General features: G+C 41.7%; 1 protein-coding gene across 6 annotated transcripts in view; it reads left to right on the forward strand.

Annotated features, from left to right (window-relative positions):
* FGF14 (fibroblast growth factor 14) overlaps positions 1–12,191 on the forward strand; it is a 562,413-nt gene that overhangs the window by 392,907 nt on the left and 157,315 nt on the right. The window contains exon 1 of one of the 6 annotated variants that reach the window (XM_073212386.1): positions 597–1,372. The exons of the other annotated variants lie outside the window; for them this stretch is intronic. Within the exon in view, the coding sequence (XP_073068487.1) occupies positions 1,180–1,372 (193 nt within the window). The 5' untranslated portion in view covers positions 597–1,179. Of the gene's footprint in view, positions 1–596; positions 1,373–12,191 lie in introns of those variants that run through there. 6 annotated transcript variants of the gene reach the window in all.

Below are 12,191 nucleotides of genomic sequence, written 5' to 3' on the forward strand. Positions count from 1 at the left end.
TTGGGAAGGGGATCTTTCCATATCACTTACCGCACGTTCTGTTCTCACCTTCCCCTCCTATCTCCCTTTCGCCCTGTGTTACCGTTTGGAAATGACAAACCTTCCCTGCCTGGCAGCAGAAGGCAGAGTCCAGCAAGTTTGGGTGGACTAGGTTAGGCGTGGAGGCGCCTCCGCCCTCAGGACGCACTCCCCTCCCTCCCCGCCGCCCTAGTCCACCTCCTCCTTCCCCTCTTGGGGTGGGGGTGGCAGGGGGGCTTTGGGGCTGAGGGGATTAACGGGAGGGCGGACACCACCTCGCCCTCCAACCGCAGCTGAGAGTTTCCGCGAACCGGGAGACACGTTAAGATCCACAAGCCCCACTAAGCCTCGGAAGCCTCGGAAACCTGCGAGTTTCATCTAAGAAAAAGCGCACCGATATTCCTCCAATCCCACCTGCTTTCACTCAGCTTCTTAGCACCCCACCCCCTGGAATCCATTTTAGCTTTCTTTTTATTATTACTATTTTGAAAATCATTATTACATTTACATTTTTTTTTCTTTCTTAAGAGAGACAGAGGAGGGGACTGGAGGGGTGTGGAGGGGTGGGGACGAAGCGCTTTGATTAGAGATCTCCGGGCAGAAGACCGCTCTTCCAGATGCTGATTTCCAAAGCACTTGACAATCACCAGCAGAACCCGAGAGCCGGCGGCGGCGACGGCACGGGCCGGGGGGCAGCTCGGGCCCGGCGCTGAGACCTGCCCGGCGCTCCCTGGACTGACCGACGCGCCGAGCCCCTGCAGGCACCTGCCCTCCATCCCGGCCCTGCAAGAAGGCGGCGCGCTCTACCTCCCGCCCGGCAGGCGGGCAGGGCGAGGACCCCTGAGCCGGCTCCGGCGGCGCCCGCAGCTCGGCCCCACTCCCGGCTCGGACGCGGCTGGGCGGCGGCGGGCACGACCTCCGATCCCCGGACTCGCCCCGCAGCGCCCTGGGCGCATCTGCGCGCCGGGCCCCTAGCTCTGCGGAGAGGGCGATGGGTCCTGGTCGGGACTGAGCGCCCTGACGCCTCTCGCCGACCTCTCCGGCCTCCGCGCACCGCCTCCCCCGGGGTGAACCGCGCTCTGCGCCGCCCCTTCCCTCTCCTCTCGCCGGCTCCTCTTCCCTCCATCCCCTCCCTTCCCCGGACCCATTCCAGGGGCCACCATGGCCGCGGCCATCGCCAGCGGCTTGATCCGCCAGAAGCGGCAGGCGCGGGAGCAGCACTGGGACCGGCCGTCCGCCAGCAGGAGGCGGAGCAGCCCTAGCAAGAACCGTGGGCTCTGCAACGGCAACCTGGTGGATATCTTCTCCAAAGTGCGCATCTTCGGCCTCAAGAAGCGCAGGTTGCGGCGCCAAGGTCTGTGGGGGTCACCGTCGGGAGGCGCGGCTCCGATCTGTCCCATCTCCCGCCTGCACGGGGCCTCCTCGGGCTCTCCCGGTTCTCAGCGTCCCCACCCCGGGCTCCCTCGCGTGCGCCCCGAGCGCCTTCCGCCCGCGGAGCTGGAGGCGGCTCTCGGGCAACCTGTAGCCCCTGCAAACTCAGCCCCGCGGGCAGCCGGCAAGTTGGCCCGCTCCTCCCCGGCCGCGCCCTGCTCGGAGCCTCCCGCGGGCTGCGTTCCGGAGGAAATGCCCTTCTCCTCCGAGGGTCCCGGCTTCCCCTGGGGATAGAGTCTGACTCTAGAATGCTGGGCAAGGATCTCTGCAACACCCGGGGCGCGCTGGCTGCTTCCAGTCAGCTTGGGGGAGTCGGGAATTCCCGTGTGCCTGGCCTCCCAGGCCTCCTGGAAACCTCCCTGCTCCCAGCCCTTGGAGAAACGTGGTGCTCCCCACCGGGACCTCAGCAGGGCAGGTGCAGGAGAAGGGAGGGGGTCAGGGGTGTGTGGACTAAGGGCTAGTTCAGCTGAGATTTCCCGGAACGCCGCTCCCGGGCAGCATTGAGCACTCTGAAACCTTTAGGTCACAGCCTGGGGTGCGGAGAGGGATGCGAGCAGGAAGGAGTCGTCCGAATTGGGTGCTAGGTGAAGTGTGCGTCTCCAGTCTGTGTCAGTTTTAATGCAGCGACTCGCCAATTGCAGGAGACACAAGCCTTTACTACTGACAGATGATAGAATGGTTGCCTTACAGTACGTATTTTTTGAGAAACAGCTAGTGCCTAACGTGACCCTCTTATGCTGCTTTTAAAATGTCAGGGTCTGAGAAGGCAACTCTCTCAGGACCCTAGCCCAGCGGCTTTTGTTCATCTCTGCTTGTCTCCGCAGCCAGTTGCTAAAGGCAGTTGTTTTGAGAACATGTGGGGTGTTCTGTGGGAGACAAGGCTTGCTTTTCATAACTAAGTGGGCTTGGCAGGAAACATGGAAGAATATATTTACGTTAACAGGAGTATATGTTTGCCCAGCACATTATATTCTCAGTGCCCAGCTGTATTTGTTTTAAATGCCTTGTTGTTCCAAAGATAGAGAGAAAAGCATATGCTATACTTGTGTATATATGTGAGTGTGTATATGTGTTCCACCTATTTACAGATCTCTGACCAAAAGTTTTAATACTCCTCTTTCAAAAAGCTGCAGCTAAATATGTTAAAGGGACAATAGCTTATTGTCACAATTAGAAACTGGAAATTACTTGCTCTTAGAATCAAGCTTTAAAAGGCAAACATCAGAGATAAATTAGAGTGGCTGTTTTTAGGGAGATGATATTATGTAAATATAATACTTCCTGGTGAAGTAGTTGGGGAAAATGTTTTCAAACTAGTGTAGTGTAGAAGCTATTAAGAACAATGAATTTTAATTTTCCACTTTAACCTAGAGCCCTAACCAGCAAATCTTTTATTACAAGTCGATTGTTTTAAACATTGTTGATCCCCATGGGATCACATTATCATGACTTAAAGTGTTTGCTTCTCACCATTAGTTCTTCAGATTACCTCTTAGAACACAGTTTTCACCAGGCAGAGCTCCAAAGTTGCCATCTACTTGAAAATAATAAGTGTGTTCTCTTCTAGATAAGATTATTTTAATGTAAACAATGATTAAAACTTATTGTGTGTATTCTTTATACATAACCAGATTATTCTATAATTATGGACAATGAATGTTTTTGTCATGTTGGATGACGGAAGGGGGTTTGTTTTACACTTCTGAATTTTAAGATGGGGTATACTTTTTTCCAGATATAGAAGATATCTGAGCTCCCTGAAAGACTATTTCACCATTTTCAACCCTGACTGGCCTCTTGGTATTCATGAGTTTGCAATGATATGCATGCCTCAATGATCTGTAAAGAAGTATATGCTGGAGGTCACTTTGCTGTCTTATTTTTGATGGCAAATGGAAGGGAAGATAGACCAGAAGGAAATTTTGTCAGAACCTTTTCTTTATCCTCTTTTTATTTCTTATACTTAAAGAAATGTATTCTTAAGTGAAGAAAAAATATAGATACATCTTTTGAGTACCAGAAAGGGATTAATTTATCAATACTAATTTAAGCAAAATAAAGATGAAAACTTTATATTGTATAAATTATATATTGATAGATAATTAGGTGGTTTTAAATTAATACATGTAACCATATATAATTATTTCATTATTTAATGAAATACTCTTCAAGGAATATTTTTAAACCTATTTACTTTTTTCTCCCAGACACTCTTTGCTTTACTCTTTGCATAGGAATTCCCCCAAGAAAATTTAAAGAATCTGATTTGTCAATTTGAAGATACAACTTTTGGGTATGACAAGTCTATATGTCTTCGTATTGGAACATCATTAATTATTAATTTGACAGATAGTTATTGAATCTGTAATATGTCAGGTTCAGCTTCAGGTATGTATAGAGCAGTGAATAGAATAGATGAGGTTCTTTCCATCATGCAACTTAGGAACATGGGTGATCAAGTCACTGCACATGGAAAAGAACAAATTAATAAGACATCAGGAAACTCAAGAATCCTGTGAAGCACTAAGACGGGCCACACTGAAAGCTACAGGTTGAGGGCTGACACCTGAGAACGATGGAGGGATTTGAAGAACAATGTGTCTGTGAAGCCCAGAGGTGGGAAAATTGTAGCTTCTTGGGAGAAGCAAAGAGGTGTAGAAACTAAGCACACTGTGGTTTTGTATCATAGTCCATTTTGTCTGAAGTTTACATTTTACATGTAAAGGCAAATACATTTGACATATTGGCAAACAGAATAAAGAATAGCTCCAAATTTTTGTGTTTTTAGGAAGAGTAAATAAGTTTTTTAAGTGCAGGGTTTTTTCTTTTGAGCGCTTCTTTAAGGAGAAGTATATATGTAAAGAATATGACTTATGTTTACTTATATTTTTTTGGTTGGAGACCTACCCCCAACTCTGATCACCTCCTACCCCCAAACAAGGGTGATTTTGTACCAGTGGAGTACCACTTGTTCCATTTTGTCCTTTTGTAAAGGACAGGAATCGATGACATGGCTGTGAGTGGCTGTGTGAGCACCATTCCCAGATTCATCTCTCTCTGCCTTTCCCCTGGCTCCACAGACACCAAACACCACTCAGAGTTCCCATAGTCAGCCACATGCTTTCAGGTCTCTGTGGTTTTGCTTTGGCTTTACTCTGTGCATAACATCTTCTGTCTTCTATTTTCACATGTTTCTTAAAGCTTGGAGAAAATGCCATCTCCGCTAAGAAGTCTTTCTTGATTGCAAAGAAGTGAAAATAATCCTCCTGTGGTATTTCATACCTCACTAGTGTTTATGCCTGATAATAATTAATCATGTCACATCCCAAGAGGTGACTAGTTGTAGTTGGGAGTAAAGTCTCTGTTTTCTTTACTTTCACAGAGTCTCAGACTTTGATAGTGTCTGCCATGCCTGGGTACGTGGCACTGCCCTTGAATTGAAGTGAAATAAGAAAGGTCAACAGGTCCAAAGCTTAAAAACTGTCCATGAACCACAGTGCTCTAAATAAACCAATTAGAAGTACATATACTTTTCAAAGATATATATATTTACTTACTTTCCCTGAATATATACATATATTCTATCCCTTTTTTAAGGGATTAGGGGGAGATTACATATTTGTGAGTTCTAAAAAATGCAAGAATATAACCAATTTCAGTTTAAGGATTAATTAATTTATGAAAATAAATATTCAGACTGTTAATTTGCTAATGAAAGAATAAGGAACAAGGAAACCAACAATTTTCCAATAGTTTTATTATTTAAAACCTTAACAAAAGAATGAAAACCTAAATAGAAACTCCATGCAATGATATATAATGAACATTTTATCCCCCAAGTGTTGCATTCTTCTTATTAATTTTTAAACCAAACAAGAATCTTTGTTGCTTGTAGTATAATAACCTTTCAAAATCTTTGGTGCAGCTAATGCAATTGTTTTTTGAAATCTGCTTTTTTTGGGCTACTGTCAGAGAAGCCATGGCATCATGTGTCATATATGTTTAATCAATAATAGTTGGGTGCATTTCTTATACATTTTACCTAAAATAAGTTTACAGGATGTCATGATAAATGAGGAATGAAAAATGAGCTACTTAAAATTTGTTTTCAAGTTATTCTGTTATATAAAAAGTAGAAGTGTATGTACAACTATATAAATACAACTCCTTTGCTTTAGTGCAATAGTAATACCCATCAGTTCATCCTAAGAAAAGTGGTCTCTCTCCCTTGTTACAAGATACTATATTGGGAAAGATGTGCCCACCCTCTCAGAAAATAATCAACAAAAAAGAGTATTCAAAAGCCCACTGCTCTGTCTGCTATTGCTTCAGAGCTATTTACATGTAAAGGTACAAAGATGCCATGATTATTTTGGCTGTTTAGGTCAAAATAAAACAAGAGATTGTTTAGCAATCTTTTGCAACTGTGCTTTTCTTTTTTTTGATTTTCTAAGGCCACGCCCACAGCATCTTCCTGTCTTTTGATAATACCTGTTGCAGACTTTTGATCACCAGAGTTTCATTGTCCGTTAGTTGTATTAGGTAAGACAAAATAATAGTTTTTCTAAATTAAAATGTCTAATTTTTAAAAATGGGATATTTTGTCAAATGCAGGGTTTCTAGGTGAGAGATCTTGTGGGACTATTACTGAATTGGTATATAACACAGTGTTAGAGATTTTTAAAAAGTTGACTGCTTGCTTATATATTTTTTTCTGCATTTCCACATGGCATATTTGCTGTAGGCTTCTGAAAGTGGTTAATATCACAGTGGTGTGATAAATTAAGATGTGGTGCGAAAAGTAAAATGTAAGACAGCATAGTCGATTAGGTGAGATGCAAGTACAGTGAAGTAAGTCAGTTTCATGTGGGTTGAGTTAGATTCATAGATTGAGTTAAATATGTATATTGAGAAAATAGTACTATTAACTGTTGAGTAAATCCTTTGACATTTCCTAATGTAAGATTTCAGAAGCACCAACTCCTTCAAGCCCCCCACCAGGTTGCCATTATCAGATAGAGGTTTCAATTTACATAGAATTATTAGTACAGTTCTTCCACATTTAGCCCCCAAATTCTGTTTTACTGTTAATAACAATAGACAGGAACCTCCCTCTTATCTATATAAAATGATATAGTCTAAATTTTATTAACCTAATTTAAAATTAACATGGAAAATTACAGGGAAAGGTGGGTGAAGTACTTTTCAATCTGATTTGCCCATTTAGTTCTGGAAATCTAGGTTTCTTCCCAGGTATACTTTATATTAATTTCTCCCTAAGTAGTGGGAAACTTTAACCAAAACCAACAATGATGTTTCAACAATACAAATTGTATATCATGTTTTAGATATTGTCACTTTATCTCTCAAGGGCTAAAGAAACACTACAATGGTGAACTCAAATATACAAGATACGTTTTTAGTGGGAGTGATGCAATTTAAAGTCAGTAACATTATGTTGGCTTTGCTAGAACACATTCATTTAGTAACTTTATCTATAATGATTCCAATGTTCATTTTGACTAACTCAAATCACATGACTATGCCACTGTTTACTGTTTAGTGGAGGTAGGCGGACAGCAGTGGGGAGTGGTAGTAGGAATCGAGACACCTTTCATTAAACCATTTTATGGTAGTTACTACTTTGTCCTTCAGGGAAGAGACTCTTTTCATAAAGCTGTATACTATGAATAATTTTTTTTGTGAAATATATATTTCACCCTGTGCTTTTATAGTTCTTTGCTATCAGGTTTAATAAGGATCCATATGGTATGACAATGGGGAACAGCCACTTAAAATTCAGTGACTCACCATGCCTGGCATGTAACTAAGAGTCCACAAGCTTTTGCTGAATGAATGAAAGATGCTGTATTTCTCAGGATTATAGGTATCAGTGGCATAGAGTGGCGGTTGAGATAACTGCACACGTAGCAATGGGTATAACTGACTGGACATTATAGGACGCAAACTTGGTGTCAGGCACCATACCACTAAGTACTATTTCATACTCACCCCAAACCTATGTGGTAGGTACACTACATTATCCAACCATTGATATACTAATTTAGCCATCAATGGATGATACTCTAATATTATTCATCCATCCATTTTATAAATGAGGAATCTGAGACCAAACAAAGTTTGAGTAAATTGTCCAAATGCATATAACTTTGAAGAGTGGGTCTGGGATTAAAAATCCACATTGCCAGGCTGACTCCAGATGGCTGCTCTTAACCAGTGCCAGTTCTCAGTTGCCACATTATTTCATTATCTCAGTTAGTTGAGATACATTGTCACCATTTCACAGCAAAAATACTCTGAGGTTCAGAGAGTTTGTGTTTTGCCAAAAGACTTAGACCTAGCGAGTGACACAACCAAAATTTAGAAGACAATTTCTCTGTCCTTGAGTCCTCTACTGTCCCACTACTTTGCTCTCTTTCATTCTTCATGACCATTGTAGACTCATCATCAATGGAAGACATGTTACTTCAAGGTATGTAGTGGGTGTTCAACATATATCTGTTGATTGGATGCATGTAATAGTATATTATAAACTTCTAAACATAGAGAAGAAGGTTTGCCTCGAAGTAGAGACTTCTATGTGGCCTCCACTTCCAAAAAAAAAAAAAGTGCTATATTGTGCCAAGCCATTTTGACATAGGAATGTAGCTTTGCTTTTCCAACAGAGGTTTGAATGAGACACATGTTGATATTATATCTTTAGTGAATTGCAACATTGACCTGAAATTCTGCGAGGGGTCAGTTTACAATGCTCTTGTTAGTGTGTGATGAATTTCATGTTAAGTCTTTCCATAATTTTCCTAGGTTATATATTTTAGACATTTGTCATTTCTAATAATACGCCTTATTGGTGCCATCCCTTACTGGTCTTACTGTACATTATACAGTGAAACAAACCACCGAAGTTATGGACTCACAAATTAGTCATGAAAATTACAGACTGTTAGAGATCTAGATACTGTGTGTTGTTTGGTGCTTTGAATGAACACCTTGGTTCAGAGTTTTTTTCTAGTGAAGTCTTACATCTGGTTCTTAATACTGATGCCAGAACATGAGGTAGTCAGGTCTAAGTTCTTTTGTAAGCTGCATTATTTATTTGATAGAAATTGCACCTAGATGAATAACTCAGAGACAGCCTTACAAATCTAGTTATATATTATTTGGATATTTTATTGACTTACATTAACTGGCTCTTAGTTTCTTGTTACTTACATGCTGAAACTAACTGGTTAATCCAACTGCCAACGAATTTTGTGCCTGCACCTGCACAGCTGATTGGGGCTAAAGGAAAAATACACTTTCACCTGGATTAGGCCTACTTTCAATTAATAGTCAATAACATCAAGTGGACCCTAGGTTCATTTTTAAAAAAATCTATTCCCCCTAAACTAGATGATATTTCTTACCTTGTTTCTCTTCAAACATATTATATACCTCCTTCCCATACTTACTCTCAACTCAGATTCTTACTATTATTTCTCTAAGAAAATGCAAATAATCAAAAATAAATTGTCACATACTCCACACCCGCTTTTACAAGCCTGCCTGCAGATCTATGTTTTATCTTAAAAAATAACCTCTCGATCATGCATTCCTCTCTAGCTGTTAAACCAATTGTCTCATATCAGCAAAACTTATTGAAAGATAAATATTCAATCTCCCTCTTCCTGTTCATTTTTGAACCAGTTCTAGTTAGGTTTTTGCTCCCTTAACCCCTAACAATAAGCTGCTCTTGTCAACGTCACCAGACCTGAAAATGGTCAGGCCCAAGAGTCTCTTCTCCATCCGAGTTTTACTTGTACAGTATTTGGAATTCAACTTTTCACAATAAATTTATGTATATTTTTTACTACAATGTGGGCATACATTTATTTCTGCTGAAACCAACCTTGGTGTAGAGCCCATCAAAATATTTTTAACATATCATTCAACTCCACTAAAACCATTCATGTGATCATCTTGTCATAGTTATGATAGGTCTGGATTTCTAATTATATTAATGTGTTAACTGTTGCCATCATGTGACATGATACCCTGCCAAACACTATCACTACATAGCTGGCACTCAGGTACCATTAGAGGCCAATGCTTGGTGTTTTCTTACTTGGAAAGAATATTCTTTTCATCAGGTATATTTATCTCGGGCCTGAGTGACTGGCCTCCATAAAATAGAAGAGTTTGAATGGTCTTTCTAAGACGTAGTCCTTTAACTTTTTGTTTTTCTTATCAAATATAATAGATTTTTGACTAAGTAATCACTGGTTTCCTACCACTTTAATCACTAGCAAGCCTCATAATAACTGACAATTAAAATATTTGCTTAGTTTGTGTTATGGTAAGTTCAAACATTACATAGAAAGAGGTAGTCATAAATGTAACAAGGGCCATTTACTATAGTTTATTTTCTGTATGTGGAATGTTTTCACCGATATGTGGGGTGTCAAGGTGTGCTACTATGTACAGCTATGTAATTATGAGCTCTGGTGGCAAACTTGAGGTAACTTTTTGCCATTAGCGTTTTTGATAGTTTTTAAATCTCCTGTCGAAAGACAAAGAACTTCTGAAGTGTAAGAAAGGGTGATGTGCTGGCCGTTAGGGTTTAGGAATAAATGTATGGCCAGAATTCTATCATCTCTTCTTGTTAGTTTCTCCAGGGTGAAATGTAACCCCTAGATTTGGTTCCTACTGCATGAATTAACTATCTCTTCTCAGGATACTCTTGAGTGTTTGATAGGCTATTATTTGTTTTTTTCAGAATCTGACAGTGTTCTCCTTTTTGGAAAGGGTCTTTAAAGTAGAATCTCATTGCTTAATGACTTTTTATTCTACCACATGCCTCGTTTTATCTCCTTACATTTCTGTAAACAATTCCTGCCTAGCCTTCACCACATTATGCCCTTTAAATATTTGTTCATGGCTTTTTATCCTCCTTAGCATTTGGTCAACTTATAATTGTTTAACTCTATTAATCTTTCTGCATAAGTAAATGCCACCAGCACCTGAATCATTTCTGCAGCTTAGATTGTTCAATAATTACCTCATCCTTATTCCAGCAAATGAGATGACTGCTGTTTGCACAAAGAGAATTCCATGCTGGGACCAGCCTTGGTGTGGAGCAGACAAAATGCGTCTGCTGTCTCCTTTCTGTCTGGGACCAGGGGACCTACTGGAATGGACAAGTCTATTCAAAACAGAAGCATCTGTCTTAGCTTCATGCTGATACACTAAGAGAAAACGTAGGGAGGAGTAATCAACTATCTTCCCTGAATCTGCTAGTGTTAGAGGCACCGTATGGACTTCTTTCAACTTCTCCCAGACACGGGAAATAGGGGGTATTATTTTCATTTTCATGGAGGAGAGGAAATGAAGTAATTTTCCCAGGGACTCCTACTTAGCAGAAATAGTCTTTGAATGCAGGTCTAACTGATGAAGGGTATATAGTTTTACAAGTAATCCAATGAATTAACTAATAAGAGTAGTATCTTGACAGGTCCTATATGGGAGAACAGGGGTGTCCCAGCAGCCTCTGCGGCCAGCGATGCTGTGCACATGCTGACCGCCGCGCACAGGTGTGTGGCTGTGACTCTGCCTCACGTTTCCATTTCTGTCCAATGCTTGGGATGCCAGGTCAACAAGCTGTACAGACCAGCAGAGCCCAGACTCGTTCATCCCAACTTCCCTTGCACCTCCCTTTAGGAGGAAGCCCTCACAGATGGTGTGGTAGCACTGAATTTTTCTTGTAAGATTTGGAGCATTTTATGGTGGTTGAACTTTAATATTCACCTTTGCATTTGGGAAAATTATAAAAGTAATAAAAGTTGCTGAAGTTTTGCGAATGTGGCATTCATAAGCAAAGGTTTTATCTTCCCCTGCAATGTTTAATCATAAGAAATGTCCCTGGCATCCAAATGCTCCCATGGCTGTTTTTGTTTTACTTTCTGGATGGTGGTCAAGGGACGCTGCGACTCACAGTGCAGCAGTCAGCACTTCTCACAGTTTCCACATCATCAAATCAGCCTGAAAGTAGACGTTTCATGTCAGAGTGGGTTTTTCTTTTGCCCCATGGTTGTAGTACCAAGACATTATGTCCCTAAATTCATTAATTTATGACAACATTCCTGTTTGTTCAGCTTTTAGAAAAGGAAATACAGCACTTTTCAACACCACAGATTTTTAACACTGACCGAGATGTTATCACAGCTGGCTTGCTCCTTAGTGTTGTTGCTTTTTTTACCCGCTACACATTGTCTTCTGAGGACCATTGATTTTCTTCTTCAAAAGTGAATGCAAGGAAATACCCAGAATCTCGCCGGCACTTTCTGTCTCACACAATCCTGTCGCTATTGCGGACTACCATCCGCAGACAGCCCTACACGCCACCCCTCCGTGGTACCGCTGCACAGAGCTGGAGCGAGGACCCAGAAGCGGGAGACTCCGCGCCCCTCTCTGCCTCTCCCCGGCTGAGCGAACTGTTAACAAGTGAAGCCATGTATGCAATCAGCAGGCTGGACAAGATGATTTGTAAGACAGCTTTTAGCTTTAAATTCTTTTGCTCACTTGTTTAAAAGCCCACATGGGCCAGACCTTAGAAAATAAAGACAGAACTATGTTCCTTTGCCATAGGCATTGCATTTCCTTTGCAAGATCATCCACAGTACAGAACTGTCCTCCCAAAGGTCAGTTCTCAGTGTCCGTCCCCCTGTCCTCTGCCCAGGCCCCAC

Source organism: Manis javanica, chromosome 9 (assembly GCF_040802235.1).
Source record: "Manis javanica isolate MJ-LG chromosome 9, MJ_LKY, whole genome shotgun sequence".
In the NCBI taxonomy this organism is placed as follows: domain Eukaryota; kingdom Metazoa; phylum Chordata; class Mammalia; order Pholidota; family Manidae; genus Manis; species Manis javanica.